This window comes from Mus caroli, chromosome 17, assembly GCF_900094665.2.
Source record: "Mus caroli chromosome 17, CAROLI_EIJ_v1.1, whole genome shotgun sequence".
Taxonomy (NCBI): Eukaryota; Metazoa; Chordata; class Mammalia; order Rodentia; family Muridae; genus Mus; species Mus caroli.
In genome coordinates this window covers 68,165,658-68,185,923 of record NC_034586.1, presented here as the reverse complement: position 1 = coordinate 68,185,923, position 20,266 = coordinate 68,165,658, and the positions used below count along the sequence as shown (strand labels likewise).

Genomic DNA, 20,266 nt, shown 5'->3' with positions numbered 1-20,266 from the left:
AGAGAGACACCTGCAAAATGGTCTGCCCCTGTACACAGGGAACTTGTAACATGAAGAACAAGACCCACCTATGAGCATGACTTCCTAGTCTTGGTCTGAATATGGGGAGCTGATCAAGGCACACCCATATAGCAATAACATAGCAGTTTGAAAAGGAGACGCTTGCACAGGAAAGGAAGACAATTCCAGTAACACAATTAACATGAAAGCTGTCTCTTCAGAAGGACCCAAGACTAAGACAACAGGGTAATTAAAAGTCAGAGAAACAGCAATGCATTTGCCTGAAATGAAGGAGACTTACCTTTGTGGTTTTTCTTTTTGAAAGCCCAGCTAATGCCACCAGTAAGTTCTTATAAAGGTGTGCATGTAGATAGATGCATTGACCCAAAATCTCAGAGCTTTAGGTTAAGAAAATACAAAGAAGTTATAAATAAAATAAGCATCAGTCTTATCTTCGGTCTCACGGACTTGAGAAAATTCCAAAGCCAGGCCTTCTGATCTCAGAGACACACTTTCTAATATGGGAACCAGAGCCAAAAAAACTGCCAGTCAGCCAAGTCTGAACATGAAATAAAAAAAATAATAATAAGTCAAATACTCAAAGATCCTCAAGGAGGCCTCTCCCTAAACAAGTTCCTTGAAGATAAGGAAGGGTATATAAATATAATACACAGTGTGACTAGCAAAATCTGGGTGAGAAGACATTTCAGAACGCTTCCTGTACCAGAGGCTGGGGATGCAGAATTCATGGAAGGAGTCAAAATCTTTAGAGAGAAAAGCAGGGTTGTGGGTGATGTGGGGAAGGAGAGGCAGATAGAAAACAAATTAAAGGGGAAAAAAAGCAATTAAGGTCCTGGGGCCCTGGAACTTCACAAAGAAGTCATGATTCCATTTGTGACATAATTTTGACTGTGTTTGTGTGTGTGTGTGTGTGTGTGAGAGAGAGAGAGAGAGAGAGAGAGAGAGAGAGAGAGACCGTGTGTAAGAGGCAGAGAGTCAGAGACAAAGAGGGAGGGAGAAAGAGATTTCAGTTGATAACATTGATGCTTAAAGCAGTTTCCTAGCCATATGCTATCTTCTCAACCTATAGATGAGATCAGAAATATCACTCCCATTCACTGCAGTAAATAAATACATAATAAATAAATTAATATGCGTCAGTATAAAAGTCCTATTTATTGATTTTTGATGTTTGGCGTCAACCTGTAAACAGAACAGAAAAGGCATTAATCATTCTTACACAACCTTGACAAGGTGAAGAGGAACTATAGCTGAGGTGGGGTGGCGGTAGGGTGAGTCAGGAAGACAGGAGCAAGGTGACTAATAACCCAGCTGGCCGCAACTGTCTGATGCTTGCAGAATGATTGGGAAAAAAAACTCTTGTAAAGTTCAAACAGTAAGCAATTGCAAACAAATAGAAGATGCTTTCAAAGTCAAGACAAGGGCTGGGAGTATGGCTCGATGGTAGGATGCTCTTTGAACATGCTCAAAGCACTAGGCTTGATCCCCAGCACAGCCAAGACCCAAAGTTAAATAAAAATCAAGAAGAGTTTTAAAAAACTGATAGTGGCTTATTGCTATCCTTTCAGAGTAATGTATCTTCCAACCTTATCACAGAAGTTTCTATTTGTCATGGATGGTGACTAACACAGAGACTGGCCACTGGGCTAGGCTTACAGAATTAGAGACTGGATGTTCAGTGCTAAAGGAGCCATGGGCATTGCCTCCACTCCTCCTAAGGCTCAGGGAAGAAGAGGTGGGGAGACCGTAAGAGTCAGAGGCTGGGGTGACTATGAGGAAACAGTGTGTCCTCCGGACACAGCAGGGAAGCTGCCCATTTGAGCTCAGTGGTCATGACAGCACACATAAGCCCTATGCAAACTCAAGCCAGGCCAAATTCTATCATGGAGTAAGGAGATAGGTGCAGAGTCCCACTCCTGCTTAAGGACATGTTAACAACTGATACCTTCTTGGAGAGAAAGATATATTTTCTTTAAGAGTGTTTGGGGCCTGGTAAGTGGACCAAGCCCCAGTGGAAGGCCACATCATTGAAGAATATGTGTGCAGCCCAAATTGCACTTGATACAAAAGAGAAAAACCAAACCAAACCAAAATCCAAACCCAAACAAACAAACAAAAACCGGAGGGAAAGAAGACACAGTACATGAATGGAGTGATTGAGGAAGGGACGGTGAATGTGAGAGCAGTTGAGAGGAAATGAATACAATCAAAACAGACCATGAAATTCAAAGAATTAATAAAAATACAAGATAAAACAATTCAAACAGGTATTATCATCTTTCTTATAAGATCATTAATGTGAAAAGAAACTACAGATGTACCCACAAATAACACTATGATCATATTTTGAACAATGCAGGCAGCCACTTAAATAATTAGAAATCCTCTCAAGTAGGCCTTCCAGGGCATGGGACTTGGTTGGAGAAGCAGAATCTGAAGACGGTTCCCTACAAATTATTATTATAAATCCCCCTTCCTTGTTTTGTTCTTGTATATATTGCTTGGATAGCCTAAGAACACTGATTGAGCAGCTATTGCGGTACTGTGTTAAGTACCAGAGAGGCTGAGGTAAGGCCAGTCTCAGGGTAGAATCATGAGACACAGGATGCTCGCCCTTCTTAGGAAAGAGTAAGGCAGGGCAGGTTTCACAGTTTACTCTGTTCACAGTGTATTTGACCAATTGATTGAAACTGTCGGTGTAGAACCCCCGGAGAGATGAATTAGGGGAAGAAATATTTAGGACTTGGGGGCTTAGGGACTTGACTTAGCTCCTTCAGGTTACTAATATTCTGTTCAGGCAGATAGAATTACTCAGTTGCAAGCTGAAGGGATCCTTAGAGACAGGACTCAACCTTTTATTGTATAAACAAAGAAAGCCTAGCCCTGACGGAAATAGGACTGACGCTCAGCCCTTCCAACTGATTCTAGTCTAAGGCTAGATAAAAATCCCTCTGGGGCTGGAGAGATGGCTCAGTGGCTCAGAACTCTGTCTGCTCTTAGGTTCAGGACCCAGGTTCAGTTCTCAGTGAACCTGGTGACTCATAACTACCTGAAACTCCAGGCCCAAGGCATCTGATGCCCTCTCTGGCTTCTGTGAGCATTAGGCACACTCTGGTGCCAAGACATACCATACAGAGAAGACCTCATTCACACAAAATAAACAATATTTCAATTAACAAACAAACAACAGACTTCCAAACGTAGACACCACGATCCAATCAGGGCACCAATCAGGTCTGCTGTGGGTCAGGGGCCATCCTGGTCACTTGCTCCTGCCATTTGATCTCATCTTCAAGACAGCCATATTTAAGGTAGACTCTACCCATATTGAACATGGGCAAACTAAAGACTTAGAGACTGTAAATCATTTTTTTTTCAAAGGCCTATAACTAGACAGGAGGAGAGCCTGAGTCAGCATCAGTCTGTTTGACCTCTAACATTGTAACCTTTAAACCTTTTGGTTCATGACCTTAGGTTTCTGGCTCATGCTTGATGTCCTGATGTTTGAGAGGGGAGCAATACCTCCCTATACTAGTGATGAGGAAAAATAATGATAACCATCAATACCACCCACACTAAAGGAAGCACGAGGCAACCACTGTGTGGCTAGGCCCTTTCACCTACGTCTCTGGTCCCCTCAGCCTCCCCTCCCCACAGGGTGAAAGCCTGTGTGTGACCAGGCCGTCCTTCTTAATTAGAAGGCACCTCAGGAGTCTCCTCTTAGGTCCAAGCTATTCTGAGCGAAATAAAGAAGAGAGAGAGACAGAGACAGAGACAGAGACAGAGACAGAGACAGAGACAGAGACAGAGGGATACAGAGACAGAGAGACAGANCAGAGACAGAGACAGAGACAGAGACAGAGGGATACAGAGACAGAGAGACAGAGACAGAGACAGAGAGAGGGAGAGAGGGGGGAGAGAGAGGGGAGAGAGAGAGAGAGAGAGAGAGAGAGAGAGAGAGAGAGAGAGAGAATGAGATCTTCACTGACTTTAAAAGATTTATACAGACAACATCCCAAGGAGCTTATGAAATGTATTTTCCTTTTTGGGAGGAGGAAACTGCCGATGAGAAGATAGCACACAGCTAGAGTTTCATTGAGATTGAAAATAGTTTAAGCTGGGTCTCTGATTGATTGTCCAGTTGCAAAAAAAAAGAAAATATAGAATTCATATAAACATCATCTCTCATATTGGAACCAGAAAAAAAAGGTATCCTCCCCCAGTGAGCTTTGAGCAGCCCTGGCATTGAGGTTCTGTGTTACTAATTATGGGGGCAGTCTTCCTATGCACCCCCACACCCAGAAAGAGAGCAGTGATTAGGAGAGCCCCCAGATCCAACACTCCGGCAGCTTCTGCTGGATTCTTCAGGTTCTTTTATGTCCACATGCATGTCATCTTCCAGGAAAGGGGGACACAGTGCCTCATTTCACCCACACTCTTTCCTTTGTAGCTCAGCTGTCTACCAACTCAGGCCAGCACAGAGCCATTGCTCCTTTATTTAGAAATGAACACATGAGACATTGAATAATCTTCACTCTAACTGCAGACAATGTCCCCAAGAATCTTGACGGAGATAATGCAGTTGAGACTCTCTCTAGGAGCACCCCCCCCCCAAGTCTGGACAAAGGCACTGGAACCCAACACAGGAAACCTCAGACCTCTCAGATACCAGCACCCATCCTGTACCTTTCCTTACCATAGCAACACATTAGTGTCCTGAATTTAGTCACACCCTTGTACTAAAGCAGACGAGTGGAGGAGGAGGATACTGGTTGTTACTGGCTTCCTGAATCAGATGAGACTTTTTTGGAAGTACTGCTTTGGCTGTGCGACTCTCCTACTCAAACTATATGGCTCTCCATTAGCCACAAAAAAACAGTAGAAATCTTCACCCAGGGATAAACACTCTGTCTCAGCAGCCCCTTTCCCTGGCCACCTTTTCCCTCTGTCTTCTCTCCACGTTTCCCAAACTCCAGCCAAATAATTTTCTGCAAATATGTTTTTACTTACATATACTGGTTCTACCAGTTGTGTTTCTCCCCGTTTAAGACACAAGGTCAAGGGGCTGGAGAGATAGCTCTGCAGTTGAGAGCACTGGCTGCTCTTGCAAAGGGCCAGAGTTCAGTTCTGAGCACCAACTGGGGCAGCTCACAACTATTTCTACCTCCACCTCCCAGGGCCCTGGCACCTTCTGGATGTGATGGTCACTGCATTCACTTTCACAAACATGTGCACGTTCTCTCTCTCTTCTTCTCTCTCTCCCTCCCTTCCTCTCTTCCACTTTCCCTCCCACCCTTTTTCCTCTCCCCTCTCACACACACATTTTTTTTAAAAAAAATAAGGTCAAGAGCTTTTCTTAACTTAAAAAAAAAGATTGATACATTTCATATGTGTGGTATCTTGCCTGCATGTATATATGTGTATCAAGTGCATACCTGGTACCATCTGAGGTCTGAAGAGGGTGGTGCCAGATCCCCTGGAAGTAGAATTACCAACAACTGTGAGCAGTCATATGGGTACTGGAAATAGAACCTGTGTCCTCTGTATAAACAGCCAATGTTCTTAAGTGCTGAGCCATCTCTCTGGCCCCTAAGGTCAAGATTATTTTCTTTATGCTCTTCCTACATGGACCTCCAGCCCTCTCCCTGCTTCCCCAAAGTGTTTTACTCATTGTAGTGTCTGTGCTACACATTGGGTAATTCAGTAGCTGCCCTGTTCCTGCCAGGGTGCCCAAGGAAGAGGCTGTGCTTAGATGGTTACTCAAAATAATCATCCAGTTAGAGGCATCTGTAGGCAGGGCAGAGGGAGTAAGGATCCTGCCCCATGCCCACTAGCTCCTATGCCTCCTAAGGGCTCTTCTGGGTACCTGACCTACACAACACAGGCAAAGCTTTCCTGAACACATTTTAGGAGAAGGACCCCTTTAATGCTAAGGGAGGTGTCAGGGAAAGTGCTGCTTAGGATTCTGGACACCTGGCAGCTGGTCCTGACTGTCAACACCTTTGGAGGCATCACATCAGCGCCCCATCTGGATTGTTACATTGATAGTCTACTTCTCTTGAGCAGCAAAGGGTTGTACCACGTGGCGTGGCCAGTTCTGAGTCTGGGGTTCCAATCTCTTGTCTTTTGCTCTATGTCCATGATAAGAATGTTCTCCTCCACTGTTAATTGAGGTTTTAGCTAGAGATTGAGTACTTTCCCCTATGCCTGTAGGCCATGCTGAAATGGTTCAACAGATACAGCCTGTGGATTCTAGCACTGACGCCAGGTCCTTGATCTGGCTCAGAGGCAACCTCACACTCCCTTCATCCTTATTTTAACCTTGAGTTACTTTTACTTGTTACTTGTAACTTTTAACTTGTTACAAGCTTCCCATAGAGCAGCACTGTCAGCCTCGGAAACCCGCTCCTTCCTGGTAAGGATTCTCTGCTCTTTCTTCTTCACCACAGACCACCATTTCATTCACCCAGTTGGTAAATTGAATTGTGCAGAAGAAGACCTTGGAAAGTACCAGGAATGATTTAAGAAGGTTGTGCTCTCATTATCTTGTTCCCACAAGGGAAATCAGGGTTGTGAGACCATTTCTGTAGCAAAAGGAGCAGCATCTACATTGTAGCATCATTGGAGCACACATTGGAGCATCAATGCAGAAGTACTACAAGCAAAATTAATGCCTTGCGAGGGTGCCTGGAACAATAAAACCCTGTGGTGATTTTTATGCAGACAGTAACCCCCAGGAACTGCTGCTTCTTGTAGGTCATCTGGCCTGTGCCACTAGAATCCAGCTCGTCTCAGAAGAAAACCCTGCCATAAGTGTGGAGCCAGTAGGGGATTTCTAAGGCTTTCGTTGTGGAAACAGGTTGCCCACTGACATGACTCCCTTCAAAATGGAGCTAAGGAGAGTACTGAGTTCAGCAAAACCTTCTCACCCTGTTCTGTAAATGGAAAACTAAGAAAGCTATTGTTTTACCTAAAATCACTTAGCTAGTAAGCAAAGGGGAAAGTCCTCTGAAATAGATGTTTTATTACTGTTTCATAGATTATTAAAAAAAATAAGAAAGCAAACAAACAAAACTACCCCATGGCTGAAGGACATAGAGCGAGTTGAGTAGGGGACACTAATATTATGTCATAGTGTTCTATGCTGTGAAAAGACACCATGACCCAGGCAACTCTTATAAAGAAAAACATTTAATTGGAGCTTGCTTATGGTTTCAATGGTTTAGTCTACTCTCATCATGGCAGGGAGCATGGCAGCACTCGCACAGATGTGGTGCCAGGAAAGTAGCTGGGAGTTCTATAGTCAGATTCACAAGAAAGAGTCACTGAGCCTGGCTTGGGCTTTTGAAAACCTCAAAGCTCATCTCCAGTGACTTTCCTCCAACAAGACCACTCCTACTAATCCTTTCAAATAATTCCACTCCCTGGTGACCAAACATTCCAATTTATGAGCCTCTGGGGACCATTCCCATTCAAACCACTACAGGTTAGAACTTTGTCCTCAGGTCATGTCCCTGGTCACCATCCACCTCCCCCAGGATGGACTGACTACCTTTCAATAACCCTTAGAGGGGGGAGAGTGGGGCTGGGTGTGTGCATATAAAGCCGGAGACACTGAGCATCTCCGAGTCCGATGCTGTTGGTCTTTATGACTTCCACAGAACCACTGCTTGTCCCTTCTGCTTGGCTATATCTTCAGATTCAGTTTCCTTTTCTCTTTCCAGGCTCCTTCCTCCTCCTGAACACCTCTGCAGATTCCAAGCACACCATTCTGAGCCCATGGATGAGGAGCAGTAGTGATCATTGCACGCTGGCTGTCTCAGTGCACAGACATCTACAGCCTTCCGGGAGATATGTTGCCCAGCTCCTACCCCACAACGAAGCTGGAAGAGAGATTCTTTTGGTGCCCACCCCGGGGAAGCATGGGTAAGTCTTTCCTAAGGTCCAAATTGATTTTTAGAAGGTGATTTGGCTTCAGAATACACATTTGCTACTCTGACATCTACTTAAGACTCACAATTGTCCTTTAATGGGTAGGTCCAGATTGAACCATTACTGCTAATATCCCCCAGGTAGTGCCTCGGGCCTTGATCTGTGGGTTCCCCAGACTGCCCTGGCTAGTGGTTCTTCCAAAGGCCAGAGGACCAGCTGTCAGACTGGGCACTTAATGTGTGGATGTTAAAGATATTCATGCCCCAAGGTCCAGATGGAGCCAAGGAGCAAACAGCTAAAGAGAATGTTAAACAGCTGCCATGAAATCAATTTAATATACCAGAAAATGGGTTTTATCAGCAGAATGTGGGCAAGGAAGGGAAAAGACAAAATAGTACAACCACCCAAGCAGATCCTATGAGACCGTGAGGCCTGAAAATGGATTAGTCAGGGACACATCCTACTGTTAACCCGTCAGAGATTAGAAGAGAGCTTTGTTCTAGAACTTTCCAGATGTGCACAACCTTGCAATCACCCTTCTTGGAAATGTAACTTGCTTTCTCGGTGGTCCGTTGGGCTTCTCTACAGAATGGCATGGAAAAGCAACTTGAACTAGGCAGCCCTCTCTCTGCCTCTTTGTCCTCATTCCTTTTATAATTCTATAAGTTATATATCAATGTATATCAAGGGCTCAGCTCTGAGTGGCCGCATATTTGATGACTTTTCAGTCAACAAGGGCAATGCTCCTTCTTTGTAATGGCTAGAAGAGAAGAGAAAGATTATGACTTTGGAACTGTGTTCAGATTGTTTTCCTTTCAAAAAAAAAAAAAAAAACAGCTTTAGAGGAGAGTCCCTTGTGACCGATGCCTGTCACACATCCTCTGTCCCTGTGGTGTGCATACATGGAATTTTGACTATAGCTTTTCCAATGAGGTTATAAGGTTTCTTCAGTGCTTTCTCATCCCTTGCTAAGTATCCATCTGCATTTAGTTGTCTCTAGAAGGACCACACACCAAGGCAACCCCAAGAGGAGTAAAATCTTTTATTTTTATTTCTGTGCTTTATTTATTCTTTAACTGGACATGGCAAGAATGTTGCAAACCTGAACTCATAGGAGTTCAGTGATCACATGCACACGATCATGTCAGTTAAACCCCTGGCATGGGTGGGAGCCCCACCCCCTAGGTGAGGAGTTACTGGTAGTTGATGGTTATTAGGGAGAGCAGAATCACTTTTATTTGGGGGTATGTCCACTTGGGGGTCCCCATGTTGCAGTCTTCTCATGGCTCCTCTGTGGTGACTACCAAAAATCATATTTGCCTCAGTATCTTCCCATGTTCATCACGGCCAAGTGAATTCCTATTTTGCACATGAGAACATATACAACGATAGAGGCAATAGAAAGTGGCATAATCTGATCCAGATACCACACCCATCCCCTAGTTTGTGGTCTCTCCAGGAAAGCTAAAGCCCACTAAAAAGTGAGATGGTTCAAATGGAGGGTAGGGGTGAGGAGGGCTGAGAAAGAGAGCCAAGGTGACAGAACCTTGCCAAAGACACGTGATTTCCATCCTCTCAAGACAAACAAACCTGGGACCACGTGAGGCAAATATCTTCAGTGACAGCCTTCCCTTCGCTGATGATGAGACCAGGGAAAACACCACCCCACTGTGTAAACGGACCATGAATTTCCTTAAGGCTGCTGGAGCCCTCAAGCTCAAGATCTGCCCTACTGTTTGATGGGACCTCTTTCTGATCACCAGAGGGGTTGACCTACCCCCTGCAGGGTGTGATCTGAGATAGGAGAAGGGAATAAGGATTATGCTGAGACAGATGTAGTGATGTGGACCCCCACATCTAGAGAGACCTTGTCCTAGGGTCAAGAATCTCACATAGAGAGAGATTCTCCCCATCCCTGGCAGAGCCATTGTAAACTTCAGTGATGTACAGGAACGATTCCAACTTTAAATTAAAGATGCCTTAGGCCAGCTCCTTACTTCCAACTAGATCAATAGGATGGGGGCGTGAGGTGTCAGCGCAAGGGATAATCAATAGCCCATTCTACTGCATCGAGGAGGTTTGTTCTCCTGGGCATCTTGGCAAACTACTTGACACAAGACCCTTGTCCAGCAAATCTGAGAGCTCTGTGTATTTGTAAGTGAGATCAGAGTCTCTTCGTATCACATTACCGACATTTAGACTAGAAGAATTCTCTTTGTTAGGTGGGGCTGTCTTGGGCATTTTCTACCAGTAGCCCTGGCCTCTACTAAACTAGATGTCACCAGGATATTAGCAACCCTCCCTGATGTGCCAATCAAAAAATCCCCAGATATTTTTCTAAGTGTTCTCTCTCAGTAGAAACGTCCATGTTGAGAACCCATCAGTTCTAGGGAGCGTTGCAGGCTGAGAAAAGCAATGGGATTCGTCTGGCTTCAAACTTTTCAACTTCAAAACGTAAAAAATTACACCAGGGAATGAGTAAACCTACTTCATGTTATATCACAAGGCTTACTTTCTCAAGTTGAGTGTCTGGAGTCCTGTATTCATGACAGTGTGTCAGTCACTGTGGTTGGTCATGGGTTACAATGACATATTAAGCTTAGTTCATATCACAGAGTAATAACAGAGCTGTGATTAATTTAGCACTGCCTAGATGTACTCAGCAGTCACCACTGTAGCCCTGACATGTGTTTTCTTACTTAGTACTCATAAAAACACAATGAGGTACATTATTGCTGTCATCTCCCATACTGCAAATGAAGGCATTCAGTGAAGCCAATTAACCTGTCTGAAGTCAGAGGCTGAGCAGTTTGGAGGTGTTCTGGACCCACAGCCAGACTTCAGAGCATTTTCATCCACTGCTGTATAAGCTTAATCAGGTCACGGTAGTTCAGCGGGGAAAATCATCATTTGGGTGCTGTGCTGAATGAGATGTCCTGAATTTAAAATCCTATCTTGCTATTCGCTGATCAGCTTTGATAAGAGCAGAGAGCTCTGGGTATTTCGAAGTTAGATCAGGTTTACAAAGAATATACAAGATTAACCCCACTGCAGACAGTGTTCCAGATTTAGGCAAATCCCATATCTTCGTAAGCCTTCATTTCCTCATCTGAACATTGGGAATGATGCAACTGACCCTGTCCACCTGCTGCTGTGAGTCCTTTTCAAGAATGGGGCATTCTGCATACTGGGTATAATGCAAGTGTAGAGGGCTATGCTTTATATCCTAATATGGTCTGTTCTAATAGAGATTAATCTAGTCTCAGCTTACTGGGTCCTCCTGCCAGGAGAAACCAGTGGCTCATATCATTGAAAGGTCACTCCTTCAGTAGCATAGCACTCAGAGCAGCAAAGACACTATGTGACAACTTGGTGATGCTGACTTCGATGATTATACATGGGGCGGGCTCCTTCTCATCAGAGGAGATGGTAGTTTGGCAACTGGTCATTGGGAAGCAAGATTCAATGTTTGCAGCCACAACAGAAGGAATAGCAAGAACCAAGTGAGCTGGGGAGAGATGGACTCAGAGGAGCAGAATGACAAGTCACACCCCCCCCAAGTCCCCACAGACCCTTGAGTCCTGCTTCCACGGTGGCAGTTCAGGGAACAGCAGCCTGCCTAGAAGCACTGGGGGAGGGGCAGAGGAAAGGGTAGTTGGGGGCTCACAGCCACTGCTCACTTCCTACTCACCTGGAAAGCAGTAGAGCACATCGGGGCATGAGCAGCGGAGTCTGCAGAGACTGTCTGGCTTTGGAAGGGGTCTCCTGGGTGACAGAGAGATGAGGGCCCAGTCTGCTTACCACCCAGCCAAAATGACTACAGAAGCAAGGAAAGAGATAACCAGGGCTGTCCAAACAGCCTAGGTCTGGCTGCATCGATAAAGCTAGAAATAAGTGTTCACAAGTCTCCGTGATCAGAAAGAATATGATAGCACCTACTTGATATGGTGAGTTGTAAAATGGCATTGGCACATGCTATGCCCAACTGTAAGAGATACATAATGATGCTATCTCCCTTTCCACATAAGCATTTGTTTTCCAACAGTGGGATGCATGCCTTATCTGTGGGAAGTGACATGGCAGAACCAAAGAACACATGGCCATGGCTTTCAAGGAATATCCAACCCATTAATGAAGACAAGTCAAATAGCAACAGCTATATCATAGAGATAGTAAGATGCTTAGCCAGATTCTGCTTCTGCCTAGTGAGCTGCCTGCTGTACCATGCGGCCCTGGTGATGTGTTTTAACAAGATAGATCCCAAGGTAATTTGCTGTGCATAGCTCGTGGCCTCCTGGCTTCTAGAACACGGGCTTAAGGATTTGTGGTGTATGAGGCTGTAGAAGAGAATTTCCTGGGCTCTCTCTTGGATACCCCTCTCAAGTCTTCCTGTCTCTCTAAGCACACAGATTTCTCCTGCAGCCTTGACTATCTGGGGATTTTATTATGTGTGACCAGAACTCCACAGTGTGTGAAGGGAACAATTGGTCCCTGAGGGCATAAGAGTTGCCAATCACTTGAATTGCTAATACTTGGATGACAAAAATCTAAGAGATGTGTTGACATTGAGATTTGAGTCCAGCAAGCAGGGGCATCTCAGTGCCAACGTGCCTGTCGCAGAAAATGGGAGAGTACTGAGATAGCCCTCTAGGCAAAACCCTCACTTTTCTGCATGGAGGACTCACCACCGTACACGTATGTAAGAGCATGTTCTTTCCTGTCATCTCCTGACTGAGTAGCTGTGATAGGAAATACCCAAATCTACTTCTCTCAAGTGAAAATCTGTAGATACCTGCTCAAATGAAGATGGACCCAGGTCTAAGCTGGAGGCCACTCTTACTTAGGCAAGTCAGTTCTGACCCAATATCTCAGCTTGAAGCAGGAGTAGTGATACAGCCAGGGAGATGCACCAGGCTGATGTAACACAAGGTGGCTTGCAGTATGAATAATCACAGTCCTTTTCAGCTTTGGTATCTCACTTCCCCTGGAGAACATCACCGAGATCCTCTGCTACCATCCAAGAACCATTCTATACCAGCAACCCATTCTCCAGATGCTGCCTGGCTGTTGGGCAACAATCAGTTGTTCTCTCTGTCTCTCTGCCATTGGTCCCACCTGGCTACCACAGGGGGGATTCTTACAATCCTTCCTGCAAGGACCATCCCTCCCCAGCACACGACACACAGAATCTTAGCTCTTCTCTAAGAGAGATGTTGATAAATCAGCATGGTCTCTTGGAGCAGAGTAAGACATGATCCCAGGGAAGCACTCAAGCCAAGGGCACTTGATTCAGAAGAGAGTTGGTTACTTTTCCAAAGTTGTACGGGGTTTAACTTCAGGCTTCTCAGGGCACTGTGCCAAGTGTGGCCAACGCAGAGCCATCAGTGCTCTTAGCAGTCAACATCCTGCCTAAGTTCTTCTCCAATCCTGACTGCATGATAAACGGGACCAGGAATAAAAAAAGGTGATCATTTATTGCAATTGATGCCCTCGAGTGGCAGTGTCACAATGATTTAATTTCAGGCCCAGCTTTTTCTTACTTTCAAAGTCATTCACGGTGTCAGCTTCCCTCTTTCTCCCCTTGGTCTGAATAACACACTAATAAATATACAATAAGGGCTTTAATGTCTGGGTGATTTACACTAAAAAGAGAGAGCCATTCAAAGGCTTTAAAGATAATTTTTAAAAGCCTTAAAACTCACGCCCTGGCTTGTCAGAGGCATATTTCCTGGATACTCTACCTTAGTAACAATCATGAGATTAGAGTTCTCTGGCACAGGTGCTCATGGGACACAGAGCCTAAGTATTTTGAGGGCTTGCTGTCCACCCCACCTATTACAGAGAGCTTGAGAAAATCTCAGTTTCTTAATAAGATGACAATAATTACTCTACCCCATGTCTCACTGTGAAGCTCAAACAGGACAATGTATAGAACCTACGCTAAACTCTCCTCCCACCTCTGCAGCTGTCTGTCCTTCTAAGGGGGCCAGGGCTGCTCCTTCTCCAGGCTCCCCCATGGTTAAGGGACCTAAACATGATCAGATCTAAGATATGAACTGATTTTCTTCACCCTTAGCGTGACTAACTGGGTGATTCGTGGTGAAGCGACAGTCCAACTCACTGTGCCTGGGTTTGCCATCTCATCATTTCTGGTAATAATATTGAGGCAACTTGTAAAATGCTGAGATTCTCTGTAGTAGCTGGTCTGTCCTCCAACACGGTAGATCTAAAACTTTGATGGCAGAAATCAGAGCCACGACTTTTCAGAAACTGAGTCCTAGCCTCAGTGATTCATCTGATGTATTCATCTTTGAATGGGGCATGAGCATGTGTATTTTTAGAAAGCTCATTGGGGACTCCACTCTACATCAAAAATTAAGAATCATGGCTATCATCTCAGCTTAATTGCCTGATCGCATAAGCTGCTAGATTTACATAACCACTTGACTAAGCAATACAGAGGGAAGAAAAAGCTGGGGAGTGCGCTGTGGGCTAATGGGAAGTGGAGAGCTGTTGTTCTGCTACTCGAAGGTAGCCAGACTAAGGATAACACTCTCCAACTGCAGCCCAAGCCGGACTGTGTCTTCCTCAAGCTGGAACAGCTGGGATGCACTTGAGTCGTGTCTGGGACTTGTCTTCACCACACTCACAAATACTTCCAGAAGGATTTTCAAAGGCACAGGACACTATGAAACTGAGAATACAACAGAGGTTAGAAAAAAATCTGTACCTGTAAGAGTCAGAGAAAATCCCTTTCAGTGATTTATCCAGCCATCTATATAACCATCATGTTGAATGCATCTATACCAAACATCTGTCCATCTTCCATGTACCCGTGTGTGTGTGTGTGTGTGTGTGTGTGTGTGTGTGTGTATTATTTCTCCATCTCTCCATATATCCATCTAAATACTTATTCATTGGTATATACATCCTTTTCATCTATTAGAATATCATGTGTTGACCCTCATCTGTGTCTCAGCTGCACAGCCCTATTCTGTTCTTAGGAGGCAGATACATACCAGATTCATACAGATTCACTTGTAATGGTTACTGTGAGACTCTTCTGTGCTGTGCCTGTTGAGTTCACCAGGTGCACCAGCATCCAGTAACCCACTTCATCTTCACTATGATTTTCTCCGGGCACATTATTCTCATTCTATGGATGAGTAAGCTGAACCTAGAGAGGCTCTGTGATTTGTCTGTAGTCAGGGACAGCACAGGGGAATACAGTTTACTGGGTTCATTTTCTTTTGTCTTGCCATCTCCCCAGAGGCTTTGCAGTTAAGTCCTGGCCTCATGCCTAGCTCTGAGGAAAGAGAGAGCTGTTCTCATCCATTAGGAAAAGCTCTTCTCACAGAAACACATCTAAGTCTGAGCCACAGTCTTGAGAGTGGAGACCTTGACTTGTAGATCTTTTACTCCTCCAAGTACCTAGCATAGTAGGCAGCACATAGTAGGCATTCAGTGATAGCTGTGTAGGTCAATTTAAAGATAGCTCCACAATGCAGCCATTTTTAAACCTGTGCTTTGGACCGAACATTAATGTTAAGGCTCAGTTGGAGGTCACAGAAGAATGTTCAAGAATGTTCAGTCAGTGGGAAGAGGACAAGTCATGTCTCCCCGCCCTCCACCTACACTTTAGGATAGATATGTATTCCTCCCTGGGACTCAGGAGGCAGCTGTCAAAGTGTTCCTCAACTGTGAAGGTTGCCACTAAGTACAAAGGACAAATTCCTTTCCTGGCAGATAGAACTTTTACTCACGATCGCTTTCATTGGCAGGCGTCAACATATATATATAATAGATGGGAAGACCATTCGCTTGTGCCAGCTTTGACCTTCGTGGTTTGACAGCTGAAGGCTTGTAGTAGGGTCTTGGAGCTTGCTGCTTTCGTTTGTTTCCACTCTGACCCGGATATTTGATGGATTGAACACCAGAAGGATGAGAGGGTTGTGAATACCTGTAACCCCGGGGCTTGTCAGAAAGGCATTTTGGCAAATCCCATAATGATAAATAGACATTGTATACAAAGAGACATCAAAATGGATTGACAGAATCGCATCTCACCTCAGAAGTATTTATTGAAGCTCAGCGTTTCCCAGCGGGGACAAAGATATTAGAATAAATCAAGGCATTTAGGTGATAGCCCACTGGGAGCAAGAGATTCTCTCATTCATTCGTATATTCTGACAACAAAGGTTTATGAATTTTCCTCAGCCACTGGCATTGTGAGGATACTGGGGGCTCTTACAGCTTCTAGGGTCTCCCAGCGTGGTTTGGAGTTGGACAGCAGTGGATAGTAGAATGCTATGGAGAGAGAGCTTTGCTGATTACTTCGCATAAGTGCTGTGGGAGTGCTGGTGCTCACCAGGCAAGACACCCAAAGAGTTTGCTCTAGAGGGGAAGGGACTGGTTACATGCTAAAGAGAGGAAAGCATCTAGCCCACAGAGTAAGGCTGTGCAAAGGGCCACAGGCAGCCTGAGGGGTTTAATGACAAGCTGGGGCTGTGACATCCTTTGCGTTTGTCATTTAGAAACCTTCCATCCACTCCCTGTTCAGTCTCTCTGAGCTCTTGTTTGCTCCTTCATGGGATTATGCAGCAACAAACCCATTGGCTGTCCACTAAGGCTACTTCAAGGAGCAAAGTATATTGGCTGGACCCATATCACCTAGTCTGTGCTTGGAGCAAATGCCCTGCGGCTGAAGCTGAAAGGAAAGGACCTCTCTTCGGTCCATGCTGTTCTCACAGCATCTCGGCTGCTGTCTCCATTTCCAGTGAGGATGCAAGTGCCTATGGATGATGCACAAATACAAGAATGTCTCCCCATAATGCAAATGGATCTCAGAACAGAGACCATCTTTGTTGTCTTCCTTAAGGTTGACTCAGATTCCCATTGTCCCTCCCTTCCCACTTTGGCAGGAATAGAGAAAATGAGTTATTTTTCATAGCTTGATTACCACCAGAGGATCATATGCATTCTCCAGTACCCAGGGCAATATCTTCTCTCTGAAAAGGTCTTTTAGTGTTTCCCAAATGCCATTGAATACCAGTGGCACCATGATATCCTTGAGATCTTCACACCCAGTTATGAGATCCTCACACCCAGTTACTAACCTGCCACCAGTGTCCTCTCCTGATGGCTTCTAAATTCTCAGACATAGAGGGTGTGGCAAGGATGAGTTACAGTCTGGAGAGAGCCACCACCTGTAGACTAAAGAACAGCCCTCTTCCATCCTGCACTCTCCTTAATTTGTATAATGAAAACCATTGGAGGAGGAGGAGGTAGTGGAACTGCTTGGTACTCACTCTCCATCTCTCCATTCTCCAGCATCTTATAGTTCTAAGCATCTTACAGTAAGGATGCTGAGAGATCTTCCCAGCATCACACAGGTATGAAGACTGCATTGAGCCCACACCATCCAATGCAACACTTTATGCTCCAACCGTATGTGCCCCTCCCTCCCAACACCACCCGATAACTAACAATAAACTATTCGCATATTCCCCACGGTATAAATGCAATCTTTCCCCTTCAAATCGAAGGGCAAAAATCCAAGAGTGGTGTCACACAAGAAACTGGTTTGGGAGAGCCAGCAGATGGAGGAACGGAAACTGTCAAGTGTGTTGCCTGTACTGATGGAGGCAAGGTCCATCTAAGGAGCCAGGATGCCTGTTCCCTTGTCTTCCAAAGCTCCCACTGAGGTAGAAGCCAAGCCCTGTGGTGAGGACACAGAACTGCATGACGGAATCACAGTTTTTTGTTTTTTGGTTTTTTTTTTTTTAATTTGAAACAAACTGTCTGGACAACTGTTAGTGATGGCTTCAGGGTTTAACAAAAGCCCTGCAGCCCACACGGTAGCCCGACTGGACTTCCCATTTAATCCTAGCCTCAAAGCAACCCTCAGTTTCTTATTGCCTGGCCTGCTCCTGGGTGCTCCTTTCTCCTTCTGTTTTGTTTACAGCACTGTGCATGCATGCCTCACTAAACTCCAGGCTTTGGCAGAAATGCGTTCTCTTATGGTTCAGAGCCTTAGTTAAAAGCTGTAGCCGCCCTGGGATTTCAAATTTAAAAAGGCTTCACAAAGTCTGCAAACAGATCTGGTGCAGTGTTTACTCCTGAGAGAATCTTACATCACTAAGCTCAGTGAATGAGCATCCCTACAGTTTTCAAATTACTGATCTGATCTTCTCCCTTTGCCAGTGGGTAAGGTGCTGTTGTGGTGGTGGTGGTTGTTATTGTCGTTGTTTGATTGATTGGTTTGGTTTCTTAGGAGACTGGATGACGCTTAGGGAAGGTCACAACTTTCTGAGGTTTGGTTGGGCTCCAGACATGAGAGTCACTACAATCCATTGACTTCCTGAGAATTAGAGGCTATGGAAGAGCTGGGTCCTCCTGTGCCCCAGCTCAGATGCACAACGTATCATGGGTCCAGGGAAGGCGGTATGCATTCTGCCCCCACCGTGTCCCCACTTTTGTGTGTGGCAAATACACATATGTATGTGTGCATGCATCTGAAGGCTAGAGATCAACCTCAAATATTTTTCCTCAGGAGCCATCTGCCTTCTTTTGTTCATTCTTAAGATGGTCTTCTCACATTCTGGACTGTGCCCTACCAATTAGGCTAAGACTCAAGCTGTCTCTCCCTCCACTGTGCTGGGATTGCAGGCACATACTGCCTGCAATGCTTGGCTATTTAGGAGTATGGGTATCCAAGTCAGGTCATCATGCTGGTGAGATAAACTCTTTGCCTAAAAGGTAACCAAGGAAGAAGTCATAGCCGACTTGCCTTCTCTCCTGCTGTTAACCCTAAAGTGCGATAATTGAAGACCTTGAGAGTAGCCTGAGAGCCTCCTCCTGCAGGAAGTCTCTAAATGGACCATGTGGAGGCTATGGTGGCAGAGCAGGTGAACCATGCGGCCTGTTCACTTACTCCCAAGCCTTGTGGACACCTGCCTAACACAGGCTCCTCTCTGAGCTCCTCTTCAGCAAAGCACCCAAAACCTTGGTCAGGCTGCCCAGCTCCCCAGCCTGGCTCAGCCTACCCATGTCTTTGAACTCTGTTCCTTCAGGTCAAACCCCTCTGTGTTGCCCACATAAAGCTTCAGCCCTCCTTGATCCTTGAGAGCAATGCTTCTCCTGCTTCAAGTAGACACATCTTAGCCCCTCTCCCACAAAGCTTCTTTAGAGACCACAGACCCATGCATGGCATGTAGGGCTGATTGTGTTTTCCCTTATGTGAGCATTTCTTGGCTATTCCATGTCTCTTTTAGTGTTCGCACAGCACTGGGCCACATTTATTCTTATCAATTAGGCTCCTTCAGAAAAGGACGATCATTATTTCTCTTTATCCTTCTTGCGCAGTGCTCAGCCCAGTGTGTGTTCAGAAAATGCTTATTAAATCAACAAATTCCTCAGTTAATTGGACCAGAAATTCTTTGGGAATAGAAACATGGTTTTAAGGAAAATAAAATGTAGCAAAATTTTGTCTCTATTCTTTATTCTCAAAATAAATAAATAAATAAATTGAAAATAAATAAAAAATAAAAAGCTCAATTCCTTTGGTCTCAGAGCAAGATACGGCTTTCACAGATGCAGATACAGCAGACACAGGTACAGCAGATTCGGATGCATTAACTGCCCTCAGGTATCACTTCTGCCCCTAGCCCTGGCTATCTCATGCTGCCAGCCAGCGCTGGTCTGTGGAGGAGGTGGAAATGGATCCTTAGCATCCCTGGGATACTCTCTGGTTGCTTATTCTGTGTTCACTGTCATCCTCTGCTTTTCTGGGTTATTTCCTGGATCCTTTCTACCCTCCTGTTCAGGAACGGCATATCTCCTTGATAGTCCCCCTCCCCCTCCCTCATCTCCTGGCCTGTTCCTGACTTTACTAGTCTTTACATAACCACTTAACCACACCAACTCCTGTTGAGTGTTTTTGGGTTTTGTTTTGTTTTGTTTTTCAGACAAGCTAAAGCTGAATTCCAATTACCTTCTCTCCAGCTGTTCCTTAAATATTCCCTTCATTATTTTATTTTTCTCTCCCAGGACTAAAATTCCTCCCTGACTGCATAAAATTATAATCAGTATTCTATTAAATGTTTACCTACAGACCTCAGAGTGACACCCCCGTATTCAGTTTCTGGTCTTCCTTATGCTGACTTAACGTCCCCAAGGATTCTCCCCATTCCTACCTAGTCATCCTCTTCAGAAACCTAGATTGTTTTCATGTCAAAAAGAAAGGAACAGGAAGGAAAGGAAAGAGAAAGGAAGGGAAGGGGAAGGGAGGGGAGGGGAAGGGGAAGGGGGAGGG

General features: G+C 45.0%; 1 protein-coding gene across 1 annotated transcript in view; it reads left to right on the top strand.

Annotated features, from left to right (window-relative positions):
* Alk (ALK receptor tyrosine kinase) overlaps positions 1-20,266 on the top strand; it is a 717,836-nt gene that overhangs the window by 373,204 nt on the left and 324,366 nt on the right. Inside the window, exon 4 of the mRNA XM_021185679.2 lies at positions 7,746-7,947. Within this exon, the coding sequence (XP_021041338.1) occupies positions 7,746-7,947 (202 nt within the window). The remainder of the gene's footprint in view (positions 1-7,745; positions 7,948-20,266) is intronic.